Source organism: Balaenoptera musculus, chromosome 6, assembly GCF_009873245.2.
Source record: "Balaenoptera musculus isolate JJ_BM4_2016_0621 chromosome 6, mBalMus1.pri.v3, whole genome shotgun sequence".
Lineage (NCBI taxonomy): Eukaryota > Metazoa > Chordata > Mammalia > Artiodactyla > Balaenopteridae > Balaenoptera > Balaenoptera musculus.
The window spans coordinates 32600618-32624042 of NC_045790.1; the positions used below are offsets into that span (position 1 = coordinate 32600618).

At 41.7% G+C, this 23425-nt stretch overlaps 1 protein-coding gene across 7 annotated transcripts in view; it reads right to left on the bottom strand.

The window, feature by feature from the left end:
• Positions 1-5133: 5133 nt before the first annotated feature.
• The window catches only part of NTRK2 (neurotrophic receptor tyrosine kinase 2), a 373842-nt gene continuing 355550 nt past the window's right edge, over positions 5134-23425 (bottom strand). For all 7 annotated transcript variants that reach the window (XM_036855412.1, XM_036855415.1, XM_036855409.1 and 4 more), the window contains 2 exons: positions 11783-11941; positions 5134-10911 (listed from right to left, as the gene is read on the bottom strand). In XM_036855412.1, the coding sequence (XP_036711307.1) occupies positions 10726-10911; positions 11783-11941 (345 nt within the window). In that variant the 3' untranslated portion in view covers positions 5134-10725. The remainder of the gene's footprint in view (positions 10912-11782; positions 11942-23425) is intronic.

Below are 23425 nucleotides of genomic sequence, written 5' to 3' on the forward strand. Positions count from 1 at the left end.
CAAAACATGGATTAGCTCACCTGAAGCTGGAGAAAAAGCCCATATTAGATAGTTTATAAATAAGATAAATTATCATTTATATTTATATTTCAATAGTTCTAAGGCTTAGGAAGGTTAAAATGGCTTGCCTAGGGTCACACCGCCTATTTCTAAGCATCAGTCTACTGTAACTACCTGCCTAGTTTCCTGACCTCTTACCTCAAGCTCCTTAACATTTGTTCATTCAGTCATTCATTCATTCCTCTGTTCACTCATTTGAAAATGATTGAGCACCACCTATGTGTCAAGAGTCAGCCTAGACAGTGAACCAAAGACACTGAAATATCTGCCTGTGTAAAATTTACATTCTAATTGTAGGAAATGGCCAATAAAAATTTTAATAAATAAAAATAATAATATTGTCACACAAACAGAGGTAAATGGCCAGATACTGCATATAGCACACCTGCTGGAGTGTCATGATTTGGGGGAAGACTCCTGGGGACAGAAACAGTAGCTCATAGCTGTGTTCCCAGTTGCCCATCACTCTCTGCGATTGCACACGACAATCCTGTAGGACTGAATTTAGGCTCCTGAAGAGGGATCCTGACCCTGGGGCTGTGGGACTTTTAAGTTGCATGATTAAGAGGTACTGGCCACTCCCCTGTAGTGGTCTCGTGCTAGCATTTAATAGCAATATGGCAGAACTTGACTCCAATGTATCCAGCCAGCTCAGTTCTCATGGTCACAGGCTGGGCCCAAGACTTGTGGTTGCTGTGCTTGTTATAGCAAGCTAGCTGCAGGATGCCCTTCATCAGAATCCATGGTTGGAGAACCACCATGTTCTTCTGCCATAATGGGGAGCTGGAGCCCCAGCCTTTCAGTTGATCAGGACTGATTGATTGATTGACTGATTGATTGCTTTCAATACTGGGCCATAACGGGTTTCCACGGAGCTTGACAGAAAACTTATTTTCTGAGAGAACGTGTAGTTAACTACTTAACTCCTTGGATACTGATGATTTGCTTTTTAAAACTATCTAGTGCTCCATCTAGCATTCTTGAAAGTTCTAGGCCCTTTTCGGTCTGGCCCATTCTCTGCTGAGTCAAGTCCTAGGGCTAGCACCAGGTGTTTCTATTTGGATGGTTGAAATTCTGGGGCTGAGCCTTACCATCCTCTAGAACAATAATTCTCTACCTTAGCTACACATTAGAAACATCTAGAGGATTTGCACACACACACACACACACACACACACGTACACACACACACACTCACAAGCCAGCCTATGTCTTGTCCAACGCAGACTAATAGAAACAGGGTGAGGCTTTGGCTTCTACATTTTTCAAAGTTCTCCAAGTGATTCTGATCCACAACAAGAACTGTTCTTGCCAGAAAAATAGGACTATGTGAAGAGAATCCTCATCTAAATGCAGGAAGAAAGCTTTGAGGTTTCCAGGGAAGATGGAAGACGGAACAAGTACACAAGGCTTCCATCTTGTTCACATACACATGCTCAGTGAAATATAACAAAATGGGAAAAGAAACAGAAAAATCTCCAGAAGCCAAAGGAAACTAAAAGCCAAATTAAGGCCTCATGACTCATCTTGAGAGTAGATAGTCATCATACCTAGTGGATCGAGTGTGAGGAGGTGGTGGCCCTTGGGGGGAGGCTGCAGTGTGTCGGAGGACATCTGTCCTAGAGACAAGGCTCTCAGCTCTGGCACCAGAGCCACTGGATTGTGATGGACAGTAAATGCGAAGCCCTTCTCGTATTTCTTGGGTATCAATGAACCTTGAGATACAAAGGATACCCTAGGAAGGGGAGGCACACCCAGTAATTGGTGAAATTGGTTTTGCCCCTGCAGGATGTGGACTTGAGTCAAATATGGCCTGATTTAAAAGAAATGAAGAAAGCGGCATTTCCCACGCATAGGCTGGTATCTACAAATCCATACATACCTGCTACAGGAGAAGAGGCTGTAGTTGTCCATAGGGAGGTTGTTATAGCATCTGTGTGACTTTAAAATCAGTGTATACAATGTGATGCGTATGTACAAATATAGCCTATACACTAGAAGTGATTAGATATCATGACGTATCTAGTGATACACGGATGTACTATAGATGACATATGCAGTGCCCATGTGAGAAGTGACTTTAGTAGGTAATTGGCATTTAAAATAATGTTATCAATATCACATGGTTTGCTAATTAGGATAAGGGACATAGATTTTTGTATGTATGTGAAGTGACTGATCCTGAAGATTGAGTACTTGTTAGAATTATTGTACAAGTGTCATCATTCCTGCATGAAGGAGGCAGAAGAATCTGGCAAAGCCCAGCTCTCTATTGCCAGGAATGCAGCTCTCAGTGACCAGGGCTCCCTGGGTCTTCCGTTGTCCCTCCCTGTCACCTGAACAGAGGCCAGGATGGTCCTGGCATTAGTACATCTTTGCATCTGTGACTTCCATGCAAGGTCAGGCAAGGGAAGTTTCTTGGCCTACATTGCAGGCTTGTAATAAGTCATTGCTTGTTGGATGAATTTGCTCTGAACCTGGCAATCCTTGTAAAGCAGCACCTGTAGATGGCAGGTGGGATGGGATGTTTAGCTCTCATATAGCTCTAACCATGGGAGCCTACTGAAGATCCTGACATTCGGGAAATGCAGATTCGCAGAGAGATAGTCTCACATCACTGAAAGCCTCGGAACCCACTGCTAAGCAGCTGCTTCCACTGTAGGCTCAATCTCCCCGAGGCTGATGAGTGGTGGGAAGAGGGAAAAGGAGCACTGGGTCTAGGAAAGCACCAAAGACCTTGCCAGATTTGGGCTTTGGCTTGGGACCAAATTCTTACCTCATCCTTAGTGACCGAAATCCCTACACTCCAGGTTTAACTTCCTAGAAACTCTCTAGTCTCCTGGAACCTTGAATCTTGGCATTAGCTCCCACTGATAAGCCCATTCCTACAGGGCTGGGATGTTGAATTGTTTTTACCAGTCTCCGAGGGGCCTGGAGCCCAGACTCTCAACACCATGCCACGTGGTGAGCCCAAACCCCAGCTGCAGGCTTCCGTGGGCCAGCCAGGTGCCTGCATTTCTGCCTATTGCCTGGAGTGGAACCCCCTGAGTTCCTCCCTTGTTTTCAGGATTAAATGGCTACCTTTCTGGCAAGTAGTAAACACTACATTTGCTGGTCAATTTCTTTTGACCTAACTTTTTGGCAAGTTCCTTAACTCTCAGTGCCTCAGTTTTCTCATCTGTAAACTGGGGATAATAATAGTACCTACCTCCCAGTGTTGACGTAAGAGCTGGGTGAGTTAACATACTGTAGAGGTTTAAATGGTGGCCTCCAAAAAGATATGTCCACGTAGTAATCCCTGGAACCTGGGAACGTGACCTGATAAGGCAAAAGAGTGAGGAAGAGCTTTTCCTGGATTATCCCCGGTGGGCCTTAAATGCAACCACACGTATCCTTACGAGACACACACACACAGAGGAGAGGACACAGGAAGAAGAGGAGAAGGCAACGTGGCCGCTGAGGCAGATATTGGAGTGATGCAGCCACAAGCCAAGGAACATCTGGAGCCCCCAGAGGCTGGAACAGGTAAAGAACAGATTCTCCCTGAGGGTCTCCAGAGGGAGTGCGGCCCCGCCGACACCTCAGTTTCAGACTTCTAGCCTTCAGAACTGTGAGAGAACACATTTCTGTTGCTTTAAGCCACTCAGTGTGTGGTAATTTGTTACAGCAAAAACACAACATACATAACACCCTGGCATGCAGTAAGCATTTGTTTTATTAGTCAATTTCTTCTAAAGGTAAGGATGCCTGTTTGAATGAGGTTGTTAATCACAATACCTCAGAAGTGTTATTCCTAACCAAGTAATTAGGCATCCTCAGGGGTGAACTAAAAAAGTGTATTTGAGGGAGAAAATGAGACAGGGTCTACAAAACAGCAGGCAGGGCTCTGGAAAACTTGACTCCAGGTTTGGAATTTAACTGATTACTGATTATAAACACACAAATAATAAGAATATAAAAACGTTGTCTGGTAAAGGTGTGGATCTTTAATAATCCAAATAATCCACTGGCCAAGGCATCAGTGGTTTAACTTTTGTTCTTTAATCCTGTTTCTTTGAGTGGGATACACACTTCAATCCCACAGCAACAACACATGTTCGTACTTGGATTTTTAGACGAGTTGTTTTCCCCCCTTACACAGCTTTGAACTCCCCAAGTCTCTGCTGAGTTTCAACTGGATCGTATTTTTTTTAACTCAAGGAAAATATACCTGAGCCTGTAAGAGGGGTTTTCATGGGCAAAGTTCCTGAGGAGTTTGATTTGAGGACAGTCTGCTGGCAAACTCTACATTCCTGAAGCCTCCATCAGGTATGCTGCCCAGAAGCCTTCTGTGCCTCTCAGAGGAGATGGAGGGGAAACGGTCAGACAGCCGGAAACACGGCCGTGACTCTGAGAAATGCAAATGTGGGAGGACTGCTCTGATGGCCAGGAAGAGACAGGCTGCCAGATCCCTGTAAAACCACCCTTCTTTTGTCCTCCTTCACCTTTTAGGAAACACTGGTTAACAGAGAGACCGGGAGGATGTGACATTTTCTATTTGGCTACTGCTGTTCCTGGGTCATCATGATTCTCAAAGCTGCCCCAACCCTAGGCCACGATTCACAACATTTCCTTTATGGTAGGTTTCTTAGGTCTGATCTGTTAGAAATCCTGGTGATTCCTGTGCTGTCTCACATGGTAGTCATGAGCTCCGTGTGGCTATTTAAATGTAAACTAATTGAAATTAAATCACATTTAAAATTCAGCTCTTAGTCCCACTGGCCGCAGGTCAAGTGCCTACTGGCCCTATTGGACAGTGCAGAGAAAACATTTCTATCATTGTAGAAAGTTCTACTGGACAGTGAAGTTCTAGTTATCCAAGATAGAAGGTGAAAATGTCAGGTTATGGAGGGATCAGCCAGGGAACCTGTACTCTCGTTGCTTCAACTGATGAACACGGCAGGCACCTGCAGTGACCTTATCTAAAATACATACATATGGACAGACAGACAAAGAGCACACCATGCCTTGTGAAAATTCTAGTAATCATCATGTCACTTTTAGTGTCTCTTTTAGAGGATGTTATTTATTTTAAGACATCATTTTTATTAAATACACTGTAGTACAAGAGACTTTCCATGTCAGGTTGAGAGAAGCTGGTCACATGATTTACAAACAAAACTTTTTTTTTTTTTTTAAACACTGATATTCTGGTGTCACTTTGAAATCAGCCAAGATGCAGTGGGTCTTAATAAAGCAATGGACCTCCAAACAGTTTGCAGAACAAGAACCAGTAAGTATCAGCACAGAGACGTCACATTAAAAGGAAAATAAAGCAAATGAAAAGGGAGTTTCAAATACCAGGTCACAATTAAAGGGGCAATATATCTTCAGAGAGATATTGAAATGTGTGTGTGGATACGGCCCGGATATATACAAACATCTCTCCATGTACAGAAGCAAATGCAGAGACTGTCCACACCTCTAGGCAGATTTGTTAGTGATGGATAATGATTAATGAACGCAGGGAGCAATATTTCACCATAATTTGGTCATTTATCAAGGGATTATATATTCAAAATCCACATTTAATTCAAAGACCTTGTATTTAAACATTTCCAGTGTTTTTTTTTTTGTTTGTTTTTTTTTACATTTTTAAAGCAATAGGAAGATATACAACTTGCAAAATGTAGGCCTTTACATTTCATTTTCTACAAATTTTTTTTTCCAGTTCAAACCTGTGGCAATTAGCAGCTTTAGTTATGCTTGCTCCAGCATGTTGGACATTCGGCCAAACTTCACTCAGGATCATTTTTGTTAATGTACAGACCAAAGAAATAAAACAAACACAGACCTGGCCTAGAATGCATAGACTAAAAAAAACGACATCCCATGTTTTCCCATTGTGTCTCCTGAGACGTATGTTAAGATGGCAGAAGAGTTGCTTGGTTGCTCTTGTGAAATTCACAGTGTTTTGCCTGCAACACATATACACATATATATATATATATTTTTTGCTTCGCTTTGTGTCTGTGATGAATGGAGCAAAGAAATATATATATAAATAAATAAATACATAAATAAAGGTAAAAGAAAAAAAAAAGGAAATAAATACAAAAACTAAGGATATTCGAGAACCTTTGACTTATAGCAGCAGTGATTCATTCCAGCCCTGACAAACAAGAAAATACCCCTTCATATGGGACAATTCAACTCCCATATTTTGCTACAAATCCCTCCCACCACAAATTCTTTAGAATATCATCTGCTGTCTCAACCTCGGGGTCTCAGCATCCCACCATTACGAATTGTGAAGAAACTGCTTTAACTGCTCACTTAGCCATCTGAGTAGTTGGGTCACTGGCCATCCCCCTCGTGAGATTTTCTGTAGCAGTGATATAGGGCCAAACCGAAGCTCATCATTGGGAACAAAAGTCCTCAAATGGGAAAAAAAGAAAAGAAAGAGCAAGAGAATTGAGACTATGTGTGTCTGCAGTCATTTATTTAATTAGATACACAATTTAATGTTATTGGCATTATAGAAGGTCCAATTTACAAAAGGGTGAGTTTAAAATAAAGAAGTCTATTCCTGACCAGGGGATCCTGTTGTCATGGCTCTTTGCAAAGGCCAGCATTTTACACTGCTGCCTCTTGCATTCCGCTAGGATGTGGGAATTCCTAAGAGTCACTCGCCTTGCAGTGGAGTCTTGGATTCTCACCTTTGGCCTTCAAGACACTGGGCTCCCAACACTCCAGTTCTCTTTTGGAATTCTTAGACTCTGAACACAAGTGTAAAGGGGTCACAGTGGGACAGGTGAGCATAATACAAATAAATGTGCAAAAGGATTTAAAAAAAAATCAGTTTTCCCTTTCTGGACCTTTACATAAGGAGATATATTTCCGGCTGCATTTTCCTTTGCAGGGAGCCAGAGGAAGGACTCAATGTAGTGGGATGGTTTTGATTTAGTTGTTTGGGGAAGCACATTATCTTAAATATGTCTTCCACCCATGCAGTATTGCAGAGAGTCGAAAAGTGTGATGGGGTCCTACCCACATGGAGAAAGGAAGCACGAACAGCAACATGACATTAAAAAAGTTTTGGTTATTTAGCAGATTTTAAGCAAATTATTCATACTGCACCCTACTTATAATTATCTCTATTACTGTGTGCCTATAAATTTATACATAAGCTCACAAACACACTATGCATGTGTGTTTGTCTATGTATAAATCAAGTATTTATAACACACATATAAATACATGGAAATACCACAGGGAGGGCTGATGTGAACACATAATATGAATTCTGATAAAGTCTTTTATAGCATAGTTCAAAATGTCTTCTAAATAAGCCTGGTTATGACATTGGTTCATTGTACAAGGATTTCGCTGAAGCTATGAGCATGATTATATGTCATGAGATCTCAGCTGCTTGCATCTCACATATTTCATTTTGCTCTTCTAACTTTATATCCTGCTTCATGAATTGGTTAGCGTGCTTTCTCTCCTGGACTGCTTGTGTATATATTAGGGTCTCTAGTGGACCAAATCATGAACTTCAGAGTCAGAGTACTTAGATTCAGTCCCAGAGTTGCCTGGAGAGTACTAGCATGCCATTTAACTTCTCCAACTCTCAATTTCCTCACCTCTAAAAAATGGGAATAATTTGCCGACATATGTGAAAAGTGTTTGGAAAACTATTAAACAATGTATAAATGGAAGCAACTGTCAGGATGAGTTCAGGCTAGAGAATTAGGTTTGTCACCACTCCCGTTGTAGTTTTTAACGAATTTGATGGCAGACCCTATTCTGTGACCTTTACACTGCAGAATGAGGATGCCCCTTTTCTAAAAATTACAAGAGCATGAGAAGAGGGGATTGTGGAGGAACAGGGACGGAGACTTGAAGATAGTCTGTGGTTCATTCGGCTACTTTAAAAGCAATCTGGGATTCTTTCAATGCGAGACGTCTCTGTGATCAGTACATACTCTTGAGACAACAGAGGGAAAAAATGAATAATAATCAGCAATATAAATAACTATAAAACTTTGCACTTGCATAGAACCTTTCATTTCAAGACCTTGAGGGACTTGTCAGAAGGTAAAGATAAATTTTTTTCTTTTTCTTTTTTCCTTCAGAGGAAAACACAACACTGGAAGGGGAAGGGAATGCTCCCATCCTCTCATCTGCTTTAAACAAATCCTTGCTCTAAAACTGCACAGCCCTCCTTGAATTTGATCCGTTAGAGTATTACCTCCTTTGCTCTCTGTTAAAATAAAACAAGTAACTTGCAGCTTCTTCCCCCAGAGCAGCTGGCCAGTCGCACAGAATAACAAACCTGTGTAGGTTTTCAGGTCATCACTGATGGAATCTAGAAAAGTTTTGTACAAATCTGCCTCTTCTTACTGCTTCACAGGGTGCCACAGTGTTTTAACAGTACCATGGGCCCTTAATAGGATATATACGTGCAGGTATATATCATGGAGATATGGCTTTCGTTATATTATTATGTGTGTTCTGGAGGGTTTTTGGTCACCAACAAAGAGAACAATTCAACTCCCATGTCTCGTAGGCAGCGCAGAACCTGAAAGGACTATGTGGATCGCCTTGTCTAACCCCCTTCACTTGACAGCAGATGCTACTGGATTTCCTTTTGTTCTCTGTTAATGGACACTTTCGATTCTTTGAGAACTGGCTTTCAACGTCTAGAATGGAAAATAAGGTGCTTCAGTAACTAAGGGCACAAGCAAAACTTAAACAGAGCAATTGCACCTTCAGAAACAAATATGAAATAAAATGACTTAAGTTGAATTCGAATCACTCCCTTTCAATCTGGCTCGTGTTATAAAGATGTCGAGTTAGCAAAATTCCCCTCACAGAGGGTAGCAAGTTTTCTTGAGGAACAGAAAAATTTTTCTTCCTTGGTATAACTGATCACCCGGATAACTGTAAATTTCTATTTAAATTTACAACCTCTTTTCGCAAAACCCGTGGCTATGCCCAGAAGCACACCTCCAAAGCTTGGCCTGGGCACAGTGTCCCATGGGTATGCTGTGCCTAAGTTTTTATTTTTACTTTCTTTTAAAATGCAGTGAAAAAACAAAACAGCATATTGACAATGGAGTACATTTAGAATGAAACCACTCTCCCAACCAGAGCCCAGAGCAAGGTCTCGGCCTTTGTACACTGAACATCAATGCCTGTGATACCCCCAGGGTGGGTGAGGTCTCCTGTCCCTTGGGGGTTGATTTTGCCCTTCCCACAGGGCCACAGTGGGAGCGACATGGTTGAGGATATCCAGGTTTCAGGGTCCATATTTGTTAAAACCCATCGCCACCATACGACCCAGAGACATTTATACTCAGCTGATGAATTCCATTAGCTCCCCTAATTATATAAGTTATACCTTTTATGGATCTGCTCTACATATCTGGGGCACGACGTCTGGAGCGGTAGTTTCTGCACACAAGATATTTTTATCGACAAAGACCATGCACAATTTTGCTTGCACAGTTAAAAGGACGGGTGGGGTGGAGGCTAGGGGTTGGAAGGAATTGCTATCTGAAAAGTTCAATGTAAGAGAAACTTGCCTCCAAATTTAGAGCTTGTCCTATCTTTTCCAAGTCCTTGGCTTTCCCACCTGACCCTGAAATGATTGCTGGACAAGAATCCACCTACTTTCAACTGAACTTGACACAGGCTCAGTGGATAACACTTGGAAAAACAAACCAGTGCCATCACCGTGGCCTACAAAGACAAGACTGTCGGAACGTGTGATGTGCCATCTTGCCTCCCGGAAGCCATCTTTTCTCTGTACTACACTCTAGTGTTTCCAGTGATGGGAAAAGAATAGTCCATGGCACAGAGTTCAACAGTCTTTTTACTCCTCAGAAATGTCCTCGGGGGAAGGTGCCGAATACATTCTTCCCAGCTAACAGTCGCTGGGTTTTCTTAAGTTGGGACTGACGCCAGCCGATCCCAATGGTTGTCTTTGTTCTTCCCATACTGCGGTTTATAATAAATCTTCTTTCTCTCTGGTTTTAATCTCCCATAGATAAAGGTTTCCCAGATTGAACACAAGTTTTCCTTTTTCATACACAGGCTTAAGCCATCCCAAACAATAAGAACAGTAATAATAATAAATAAATAGAAGTGAATCCATAGAAACTCTCGATGTCTGTACAGCAGAAGTGACAAAGTTTAAGTCAAATATTTGTTTTCCCTTTTTTTCATCCACATCAAAGGCAGGAATACAACAAGGCATTGTTAGTTGTGGTGGGCAAACCGGAGTGTCTGCTGATATAACAAATTAGGTTTGTTAAGGCCTTTGTCTATGCAGAGTTAATAGTAATGCAGAAGCCAGATTGATTAAAAAAGAAAGGGTGAGGATTGTGAAGCAGGGAAGACAAAAAACAAAGGAAAGAAAAACAAACCAAAAAAACTAGGGAATAAACCAAGGGAGATGGAAAGAGAGAAAGAGATAATGCCAAAAAGAAGTCCATACTGTGTCTACGGATGGAGAAGTACACATTGCTTCCCTCGGAAAGCTTCTCGGTGTCTTTGTAGTTAATACTGTCAGAGTGAAGAACAGCAGATTGATGGCATCCAGCGGCAGTTAAAAGACGTTCATCCTCTCGGCCCAACTGAGGAGATGCTTTGGGAAGGATTGGTCTGGGGGAAAGGGCCCTAGCCTAGTATATCCAGGTAGACCGGAGATGCCTTGGCCAAGTTCTGAAGGAGAGTGTGGATGCCCTTGATGTTCTTCCTCATGTGGGGCTCTCGCTGCCAGCACCCCAGCATCAGCTCATAGACTTCCTGGGGGCATGTTCGAGGTCGCTGCAAGACTCGGCCTTGAGTGATGCATTCTATCACCTGGACAGGACGGAGAGCAAAGATAGGGTCAGACCAGAGGAAAAACAATGTGGATACAATAAATGTCAGTACAAAGAGAGGGCTGCTTTAAAGAAACCCACTCAGTGTTTACTTTTTTTCAGAGGCAAGAGAGTGACTGTTCTAGGTTGGTATATCATGGTTAATTTGATGGGTTTATATTCATTTTTCAAGCCACACTGATTTCACCAAACTGGTGGAGAAATAATTCATCTATATGGAATGCTCCCAAAGCACACCCTGGAATTCCAATGTTTTACTGGCCTGAGATGGGACCAGGGTCACTTTTGTGTCTGGGCACTGACTGGCCAGGGAACCCCAGGGTACAGAAATGAGCAGTCATTTTGGATAATGGAATTGGATAAAAGACAGACGTGGGCCTGAAGAAGTGAGGTGCTTGATCAAGAAGTGATGCCTCAAATATAAACATATTTGCAAACAGATTAGAAAAGGAAAATAAAATGCTTGAGTTTTTCACTAGAAGTAAATGTTCTAGTGAAATGTGCAAAAAGGAGAGAAGCTTGAAACCTTATTGGAATAATACCAAAGAGCTAGCTGGACTCTAAGGGTACCAGAATGCCACATCTGCTATCAATTTACTAGATGAACAGCACGAAATGACTCTTGTGTCCCAATGCCAGAGAATCACAGGCGTGTCAGCAAACGCTGTGCTTTTCTCTTTCTAGAACTCTTAAATTTGGAGAGTGACTATACTTTGGCCATGAAATTTAGATACATGGCAGGCCGTTTGGGAGGTGCTTCTCCCAACAAAGCCACATGAGAGCGTGTCCTGACTTCCAGACTGGGGATGCCTCGCCGTGTCAGCTCTCTAGGGGTCTTTCTTTCCACTCACCTCATTGTTCGACAGCTGGTACCAAGGCTGTTTGCCATACGTGAAGATCTCCCACAACACGACCCCCAGGCTCCAGACGTCACTTTCGGTGGTGAACTTCCTGTACATGATGCTCTCTGGAGGCATCCAGCGAATGGGCAGCATCGTGTGGCCACCGACCTGGCGGAAAAGGGGTAAACAAGGTGGCATCAGTTCCCACCATCAGGAGAAAAGGTTTGGAAGGGAGATGTGGGGGACATTTTTTTCCCTTTCCTTTATTTGTATTTATTAATTTTAATTGTTTATAAAACATAAGGGAAAGACGATTGGTTTATAATCTCAAGCAACAGAGACAGAGGGCAAAGAGTGGTCAAAGGTTTTTTCTCACATTTTTGCAATTCTCTCTTTCTCAAAACTAGACAGGAGCAGAGATGGTGATTGGGTGGATATTCATCCTGTATAAAACACAGACACACCTACTTTCTGGTATGAGGAGGACTTGATCTTGTAATTAACAAGATAACCTTGGTCAGGATAAAAAGTAGAGAGTTTTGCATCCAAAATGACCCACCAAGGGACTCTGCTTCCTTAGCAAGGCCGGAGCTTCCTTCCACTTTAAAGTGTCAGGAGAGCACACAGAGCTGCCTTGAACATGCTTGCCACAACCCAGCAATGGGCAGGGCAGAAGTGATTATTCGCATTTTACAGAGGGGCAACTGAGTTTCAGGTTGCTATGGACACAAAGAAGTCCAGTCTTTGGACTTTCATCTACTACAGGATACTTCAACTGAGCTTATTTACAAAACTAAATAAGTAGGAGGAGCTTCAAGATGGTGGAAGAATAAGACGTGGAGATCAGCTTGCTCCCAACAAATACATCAGAAATACATCTACATGTGGAACAGCTCCTACAGAACACCTACTGAACGCTGGCAGAAGACCTCAGACCTCCCAAAAGGCAAAGAAACTCCCCATGTACCTGGGTAAGGCAAAAGTAAAAAGAAAAAACACAGACAAAAGAATAGGGACGGGACCTGCACCAGTGGGAGGGAGCCGTGAAGGAGGACAGGTTTCCACACACTAGGAAGCCCCTTCGCGGGTGGAGACTGCGGGTGGCGGAGGGGGGAAGCTTCGGAGCCACGGAGGAGAGCGCAGCAACAGGGGTGCGGAGGGCAAAGCAGAGAGATTCCCGCACAGAGGAGCGGTGCCGACCAGCACTCACCAGCCCGAGAGGCTTGTCTGCTCACCCGCTGGGGCGGGCAGGGGCTGGGAGCTGAGGCTCGGGCTTCAGTCGGATCGCAGGGAGAGGACTGGGGTTGGCGGCGTGAACACAGCCTGAAGGGGTTAGTGCACCACAGCTAGCCGGGAGGGAGTCTGGGTAAAAGTCTGGACCTGCCGAAGAGGCAAGAGACTTTTTCTTGCCTCTTTGTTTCCGGGTGCGCGAGGAGCGGGGATTAAGAGCGCCGCTTAAAGGAGCTCCAGAGACGGGCGCGAGCTGAGGCTATCAGCGCGGACCCCAGAGACGAGCATGAGACACTAAGGCTGCTGCTGCCGCCACCAAGAAGTCTGTGTGCAAGCACAGGTCAATATCCCCACCTCCCCTCCCGGGAGCCTGTGCAGCCTGCCACTGCCAGGGTCCCTTGATCCAGGGACAACTTCCCTGGGAGAATGCACGTCGTGCCTCAGGCTGGTGCAATGTCATGCTGGCCTCTGCCACCACAGGCTCGCCCCGCATCCGTACCCCTCCCTCCCTCCGGCCTGAGTGAGCCAGAGCCCCCGAAACAGCTGCTCCTTTAACCCCGTCCTGTGTGAGCGAAGAACAGATGCCCTCAGGTGAACTACACACAGAGGTGGGTCCAAATACAAAGCTGAACCCCAGGAGCTGTGCGAACAAAGAAGAGAAAGGGAAATCTCTCACAGCAGTCTCAGGAGCAGCGGATTAAATCTCCACAGTCAACTTGATGTACCCACATCTATGGAATACCTGAATAGACAACGAACCATCCCAAATTGAGGAGGTGGACTGTGGGAGCAATGATATATATATATTTTCCGCTTTTTCTTTTTGTGAGTGTGTATGCGTATACTTCTGTGTGAGATTTTGTCTGTATAGCTTTGCTTTTACCATTTGTCCTAGGGTTCTGTGTGTCCGTTTTTTTTTGTTTTTTAGTAAAGTTTTCAGTGCTTGTTATTACTGGTGGATTTGTTTTTTGGTTTGGCTGTTCTCTTCTTTCTTCCTTTTTTTAATTACTTAAAATTTTTTTTTAATAATTATTTTTTGTTTTTTATTTTAACAACTTTTTAATTTAACTTAATTTTATTTTATTTTATCTTTTTTTTCTTTCCTTCTTTTTTTCTCCTTTTTATTCTGAGCCGTGTGAAGGACAGGCTCTTGGTGCTCCAGCCAAGCATCAGGGCTGTGCCTCTGAGGTGGGAGAGCCAAGTTCAGGACATTGGTCCACCAGAGACCTCCCAGCTCCATGTAATATCAAATGGTGAAAATCTCCCAGAGATCTCCATCTCAATGCCAAGAAGCAGCTCCACTCAACGACCAGAAAGCTACAGTGCTGGACACCCTATGCCAAACAACTAGCAAGACAGGAACACAACCACACCCATTAGCAGAGAGGCTGCGTAAAATCATAATAAGGTCACAGACACCCCAAAACACACCACCAGACGTCGACCTGCCCACCAGAAAGACAAGATCCAGCCTCATCCACCAGAACACAGGCACCAGTCCCTTCCACCAGGAAGCCTACAAAACCCATTGAACCAACCTTAGCCACTGGGGGCAGACACCAAAAACAACGGGAACTACGAACATGCAGGCTGCAAAAAGGAGACCCCAAACCCAGTAAGTTAAGCAAAATGAGAAGACAAAGAAACACACAGCAGATGAAGGAGCAAGGCAAAAACCCACCAGACCTAACAAATGAAGAGGAAATAGGCAGTCTACCTGAAAAAGAATTCAGAATAATGACAGTAAAGATGATCCACAATCTTGTAAATTGAATGGAGAAAATACAAGAAACGTTTAACAAGGACCTAGAAGAACTAAAGAGCAAACAAACAATCACGAACAACACAGTAAATGAAGTTAAAAATTCTCTAGAAGGGATCAATAGGAGACTAACTGAGGCAGAAGAACACATAAGTGACCTGGAAGATAAAATAGTGGAAATAACTACTGCAGAGCAGAATAAAGAAAATAGAATGAAAAGAATTGAGAGCAGTCTCAGAGATCTCAGGGACAATATTAAATGCACCAACATTTGAATTATAGGGGTCCCAGAAGAAGAAGAGAAAAAGAAAGGGACTGAGAAAATATTTGAAGAGATTATAGTTGAAAACTTCCCTAATATGGGAAAGGAAATAGTTAATCAAGTCCAGGAAGCACAGAGAGTCCCATACAGGATAAATCTAAGGAGAAACACGCCAAGACACATATTAATCAAACTATCAAAAATTAAATACAAACAAAAAATATTAAAAGCAGCAAGGGAAAAACAACAAAGAACATACAAGGGAATCCCCATAAGGTTAACAGCTGATCTTTCAGCAGAAACTCTGCAAGCCAGAAGGGAGTGGCAGGACATATTTAAAGTGATGAAAGGGAAAAACCTACAACCAAGATTACTCTAACCAGCAAGGATGTCATTCAGATTTGACGGAGAAATTAAAAACCATACAGACAAGTAAAAGCTAAGAGAATTCAGTACCACCAAACCAGCTTTACAACAAATGCTAAAGGAACTCCTCTAGGCAGGAAACACAAGAGAAGGAAAAGACCTACAATAACAAACCCAAAACAATTAAGAAAATGTTAATAGGAACATACATATGGATAATTTCCTTAAATGTAAATGGATTAAATGCTCCAGCCAAAAGACATAGACTGGCTGAATGGATGCAAAAACAAGACACATATATATGCTGTCTACAAAAGACCCACTTCTGACCTAGGGACACAAACAGACTGAGAGTGAGGGGATGGAAAAAGATATTCCATGCAAATGGAAATCAAAAGAAAGCTGGAGTAGCAATTCTCATATCAGACAAAATAGACTTTAAAATAAAGACTATTACAAGAGACAAAGAAGGACACTGTATAATGATCAAGGGATCAACCCAAAAAGAGGATATAACAATTTAAAATATCTCTGCACCCAACATAGGAGCACCTCAATACATAAGGCAAATACTAACAGCCATAAAAGAGGAAATCGACAGTAACACAATCATAGTAGGGGAATTGAACACCCCACTTTCACCAATGGACAGATCCTCCAAAATGAAAATAAATAAGGAAACACAAGCTTTAAACGATACATTAAACAAGATGGACTTAATTGATAATTATAGGACATTCCATCAAAAAACAACACAATACACTTTTTTCTCAAGTGCTCATGGAACATTCTCCAGGATAGATCATATATTGGGTCACAAGTCAAGCCTTGGTAAATTTAAGAAAATTGAAATCATATCTAGTATCTTTTCTGACCACAACGCTATGAGACTAGATATCAATTACAGGAAAAAATCTGTAAAAAATACAAACACATGAAGGATAAACAATACACTACTTAATAACCAAGAGATCACTGAAGAAATCAAAGGGGAAATCAGAAAATACCTAGAAACAAATGACAATGAAAACACGATGACCCAAAACCTATGGGATGCAGCAAAAGCAGTTTTAAGGGGGAAGTTTATAGCAATACAATCCTACCTTAAGAAACAAGAAACATCTCAAATAAACAACCTAACCTTACACCTAAAGTAATTAGAGAAAGAAGAACAGAAAAACCCCAAAGTTAGCAGAAGGAAAGAAATCATAAAGATCAGAGGAGAAATAAATGAAAAAAAATGAAGGAAACGATAGCAAAGATCAATAAAACTAAAAGCTGGTTCTTTGAGAAGATAAACAAAATTGATAAGCCATTAGCCAGACTCAACAAGAAAAAAAAGGGAGAAGACTCAAATCAATAGAATTAGAAATGAAAAAGGAGAAGTAACAACTGACACCGCAGAAATACAAAGGATCATGAGAGAATACTACAAGTAGCTATATGCCAATAAAATGGACAACCTGGAAGAAATGGACACAGTCTTAGAAATGTACAACCTTCTGAGACTGAACCAGGAAGAAATAGAAAATATAAACAGATCAATCACAAGCACTGAAATTAAAACTGTGATTAAAAATCTTCCAACAAACAAAAGCCCAGGACCAGATGGCTTCACAGGCGAATTCTATCAAACATTTAGAGAGGAGCTAACACCTATCCTTCTCAAACTCTTCCAAAATATAGCAGAGGGAGGAACACTCCCCAACTCATTCTACGAGGCCACCATCACCCTGATACCCAAACCAGAAAAAGATGTCACAAAAAAAGAAAACTACAGACCAATATTACTGATGAACATAGATGTAAAATTCCTCAACAAAATGCTAGGAAACAGAATCCAACAGCACATTAAAAGGATCATACACCATGATCAAGTGGGGTTTATCCCAGGAAAGCAAGGATTCTTCAATATATACAAACCAATCAATGTGATACAACATATTAACAAATTGAAGGAGAAAAACCATACGATCATCTCAATCGATGCAGAGAAAGCTTTCAACAAAATTCAACATCCATTTATGATAAAAACCCTCCAGAAAGTAGGCATAGACGGAACTTTCCTCAACATAATAAAGGCCATATATGACAAACCAACAGCCAACATCGTCCTCAATGGTGAATTACTGAAACCATTTTCACTAAGATCAGGAAAAAGACAAGGTTGCGCACTCTCACCACTATTATTCCACATAGTTTTGGAAGTTTTAGCCACAGACATCAGAGAAGAAAAAGAAATAAAAGGAATCCAAATTGGAAAAGAAGAAGTAAAGCTGCCACTGTTTGCAGATGACATGATAGTATACATAGAGAATCCTAAAGATGCTACCAGAAAACTACTAGAGCTAATCAATGAATTTGGTAAAGTAGCAGGATACAAAATTAATGCACAGAAATCTCTTGCATTCCTATACACTAATGATGAAAAATCTGAAAGTGAAATTAAGAAAACACTCCCATTTACCATTGCAACAAAAATAATAAAATACCTAGGAATAAACCTACTTAAGGGGACAAAAGACATGTATGCAGAAAATTATAAGACACTGATAAAGAAATTTAAGATGATACAAATAGATTGAGAGATATACCATGTTCTTGGATTAGAAGAATCAACATTATGAAAATGACTATACTACCCAAAGCAATCTACAGATTCAATGCAATCCTTATGAAACTACCACTGGCATTTTTCACAGAACTAGAACAAAAAAATTCACAAATTGTATGGAAACACAAAAGACCCCGAATAGCCAAAGCAATCTTGAGAAAGAAAAATGGAGCTGGACGAATCAGGCTCCCAGACTTCAGACTATACTACAAAGCTACAGTAGTCAAGACAGTATGGTACTGGCACAAAAACAGAAATATAGAACAATGGAACAGGATAGAAAGCCCAGAGATAAACCCACGCACATATGGTCACCTTATCTTTGATAAAGGAGGCAAGTATATACAATGGAGAAAAGACAACCTCTTCAATAAGTGGTGCTAGGAAATCTGGACAGCTGCAGGTAAAAGTATGAACTTAGAACACTCCCTAAGGCCATACACAAAAATAAACTCAAAATGGATTGAAGACCTAAATGTAAGGCCAGACACTATGAAACTCTTAGAGGAAAACATAGGCAGAACACTCTATGACATAAATCATAGCAAGATCCTTTTTGACCCACCTCCTAGGGAAATGGAAATAAAAACAAAAATAAACAAATGGGACCCAATTACACTTAAAAGCTTTTGCACAGCAAAGGAAACCATAAATAAGACGAAAAGACAACCCTCAGAATGGGAGAAGATGTTTGCAAATGAAGCAACTGACAAAGGATTAATCTCCAAAATTTACAAGCAGCTCATGCAGCTCAATATCAAAAAAACAAACCACCCAATCCAAAAATGGGCAGAAGTCCTAAACAGACATTTCTCCAAAGAAGATATACAGATTGCCAACAAACACATGAAAGACTGCTCAACATCATTAATCATTAGAGAAATGCAAATCAAAACTACAATGCAATATCATCTCACACCTGTCAGAATGGCCATCATCAAAAAATCTAGAAACAATAAATGCTGGAGAGGGTGTGGAGAAAAGGGAACCCTCTTGCACTGTTGGTGGGAATGTAAATTGATAGAGCTACTATGGAGAACAGTATGGAGGTTCCTTAAAGAACTAAAAATAGAACTACCATACGACCCAGCAATCCCACTACTGGGCGTATACCCTGAGAAAACCATAATTCAAAAAGAGTCATGTACCACAATGTTCATTGCAGCTCTATTTACAATAGCCAGGACATGGAGGCAACCAAAGTGTCCATCAACAGATGAATGGATAAAGAAGATGTGGCACATATATACAATGGAATATTACTCAGCCATAAAAAGAAACGAAATTGAGTTATTTGTAGTGAGGTGGATGGACCTAGAATCTGTCATACAAAGTGAAGTAAGTCAGAAAGAGAAAAACAAATACCATATGTTAACACATGTATATGGAAAAATAAAAAAGATCATGAAGAACCTAGGGTAAGACGGGAATAAAGATGCAGACCTACTAGAGAATGGACTTGAGGACACGGGGAGGGGGAATGGTAAGCTGGGACAAAATGAGAGAGTGGTAGTGTATGTATGTCCATATATACACTACCAAATGTAAAATAGATAGCTAGTGGGAAGCAGTCGCATAGCACATGGAGATGAGCTCGGTGCTTTGTGATCAGCTAGAAGGGTCAGATAGGGAGTGCAGGAGGGAGGGAGACACAAGAGGGAAGAGATATAAGGATATATGTATATGAATAACTGATGCACTTTGTTATGAAGCAGAAACTAACCCACCATTGTAAAGCAATTATACTCCAATAAAAATGTTTAAAAAAAAAGTAAATAAGTAAGTATGGTTTTTGAAAAGCCCATTTTAGTAAAAACGCCAAGGCTGAGGCATTAGATAGCAACAGCATTAGCACAGGCAAAGAAAACTTTGATCAAAGAGACTTGTTTATGATTTCCTACTTTCTGGAGAAAAACTAACAAAAACTGAATATATTCCATATACAGGTTTGTAGCCCATCAAGGCTGTCTGATTTTTAAACCAAGATAAGATTTCTGCACAGTAGCCCAATGCGTGGCAGGTCCTACTTTTCACGCTGGTGAACCCCAGCACTATCTGCCCAAATGCCATGCTGACACCAGGGCAGTGGGTGAGCTCACAAGACAGGAGGAATTAGATTTCCCTGACAACTCCCACCCCCTGAACTCTGAGACCAATGCCACACAGAGTTTCTGCCCGATTATAATTCTCGATATCTATTTCTGCCTCACTAAGGGAAGGAAATGGACTAACAGTGCCTGAAAAATGCTGCTCAACTCCGTAGCCCAAGGAGTGGAGAGTGTCAGAGATGTCTAATTTGCTTGGTGATTTCAAATGATGCTCTTAGCATCAAAGAAAGCATGCATGATTTTTCCCCATTCTTCTCTGTACGAGGAATCCAAGTGTGACAAGTCGAGACATGACTTGCTGGCTCAGCGTTAAGGCGCCCCTCTATTTTTACTGTTCAGCTTTGAATACACCAAAAGTTCATGCGCTAAGTGCAAGCTTGTTGCCTTCCATCAGCTTTCAATTTCCTCGCTTTCTCCTCATTCCGCAAGGACAGGTAGTCACTGTTCAACGAGCACAGATTTCCCTCATGGAGCTGCCTGGACATGACAATACTCACCACCAGGGTTGATACCCAAAACACAACCTGTGCAACACAGGCACTGACCAGAAAGGTTGCTGGTGTTCATATCGGCACAGCCAAATGGGCGTGTTTCTGGCTGATGGCTATCTGCCCGGCTCTGCAACCCTGAAATCCCATGTACCCAGGACTTTGGGAAAGGAAATCTGCCAACACACAAGAGTTTCCTACGTTTTCAGATACTTACGAACACAAAGGATACCAAGGTGGAATGGTCCCCCGGGTGCTGGCAGCCTATACCCCAGCACCAAGGAGAGGCTTTGTGGCAGTGCAGGGAGCTACATGCGCAGAGTTATGGGGAGTGAGAAGTCTCTGCCCAGGTTTTTAGTGAAAATGACATAATTCTTTCTTGAATGGGAATAGTGAAACAATTGAAATTGACATATTGAAAGTAGAATTAGAAAAATATTGAAATTAGACCATACATCCAATGTACAGTTGGTCTGTGGTAGTAAAGGGAAGACTGGGATATTATGGACCAATGTGGTGTTCTTTTGGATACCTGACCCTCAAAGTATTAAGAGCTAGCTTGCCACATGTGTTCCTAGTTCAGATGTGTCAAATATACTATAACCTGTAACCCTCTTCATTTCTTGGAGATTCATAATGCACAGAATTCCCTTGAAGTGTCTCAGGAGTGTGGCAGAAAGAACAGATTTAACTTTGTTTAACTTAGTGAATTAAACTAATTTGGCTGTGTGCTTGTGGGGAAGAGGGAGAGAGATGGAGAGCCACTCACATACATTCCTAGAACCAGACGGTAAATATCCCACTTTGGGACATGTTAACCTATGGAGACGCCAGGCTTTCCATATTCTTTTTGTGTTCCCAGCTGTGGTGCAGTGGACAACACTCAATTCATGACTTTAGAAGGGGGCCAAAAGGTACAAATTTCCAGTTGTAAAATAAATAAGTCCTGAGGATGTAAGGTACAGCAAGGTGACTATAGTTAATAATACTGTATTGCATATTTGAAAGTAAATCCTAAAAGTTTTCATCACAACAACAAAAAATTGTAACTATGTGAGGAGACAGGTGTTAACTAGACTTATGGCTGTGATCATTTTGCAATATATACAAATATCAAATTGTTATGTTGTACACCTGAAACAAATATAATATGTCAAGTATACCTCAATTAAAAAAAAAACCAACAAAACTCTGGGCTCCAGAGTTAATTTCACTACTTGCCAAACATCTCTGTGTCTTAGTTTTTCCAACTATAAAATGTGGGTAACAATATATACCTCCCAGGGTTAACTCAAGCAGACAATATTTGTGAAAGCCCTTTATGAATTTTAATGCACTAAATGCTTTCTAGGTGTTGCTTCTTTCTCTGTAGCCTTTATTATCTAGCCTTTATTTTCTCAATGGGAAGCAGCCATAGAGACATTAAGAAGAGCCAGGGCTTCCCTGGTGGCGCAGTGGTTGAGAATCTGCCTGCCAATGCAGGGGACACGGGTTCGAGCCCTGGTCTGGGAAGATCCCACATGCCACGGAGCAACTGGGCCCGTGAGCCACAATTACTGAGCCTGCGCGTCTGGAGCCTGTGCTCCGCAACAAGAGAGGCCGCGATGGTGAGAGGCCCGCGCACCGCGATGAAGAGTGGTCCCCACTTGCCGCAACTAGAGAAAGCCCTCACACAGAAACGAAGACTCAACACAGTTATAAATAAATAAATAAAAGAACGTGAATTTCTTTAAAAAAAAAAAAAAAAAAAAAAAGAAGAGCCAACACTACAACTCTCCCACACTCCTCACTCTGCAATGACAAGTACTCTGGGGCCCCTCTGATTACACCTACTCTTCTGGATTCTCTGTCCTGTATTGCTAATGGCCAAAGAAGCGGCTCCTGTGTCCTTTAAAGGAGGGAAAAAAAATATTCAAATTTTGATTTACATGTTTTCCCATCTGATCATTTATTTCATGCTTGCAGTCTCTTTGGGACAGATTTTTCACTCTAATTCTTTCATTAGAATCCCTCTGGGATTTCACACATGCCATTATAATTAATGCTTTCCTTGTTCTGATGTCAAATGGGTGAGTGGTGGGAGCATCTAATAAAAGTTCAGACAGGGTTCACAAGTTTTCTAAACCCGTTTAGAACATTTCTGAATATTTCTTTTGCAGCCCTTTCTCAGGATTTTGGAGCACGTCACAAAAGTGGGCCCAAAAAGTAAAAAATAGAAAAAAGAGCCACTGTGGTTACAAATTACTGTCACATTCCAGTCACACTCACTGGATGGTTTTTAGAACTCACAAAACCACATACTGTGCAGTGACAAACACAATGAGATATTTGTCTTGTATGTGCAACTTGGCCATTGGCCCTCACGCTCTTGCTTAAATATTTGTGAGATGGAATGTGATCCCAAGTATGACACTGGGAGTCAGAACTGTTGCTTTGACTGCCAGATACTCAGTGGTGCCAGGAGAGACCTTTCAGTGATCGACTTGGGTCAGGAACGTGCTCTTCACTAAACGCCCCAGAATAAGCTGATGCAACATGGGAAATCCACTTAGCTGGGGAGTTGACTTGGACTTGCAGTTTTTATTTTCCTCAACCCATGAGCCTGGGGTTTTAGCTTTGTAATTAACCACTTGCCACCACCTTCCCACCATCATCATCTGTCAACACAGAGCAGTTGATCTTTACAAAGAACTTCTACTCGATGATCTCACTTGAGCCCAATAATTACCCTCTTGAGAAGACATTGGCTTGCCTTCACATTTTAAGTAATGCCCCCCACATTCAGAGAGTTTGAGTAGCTTATCTAAAGACACACACACATA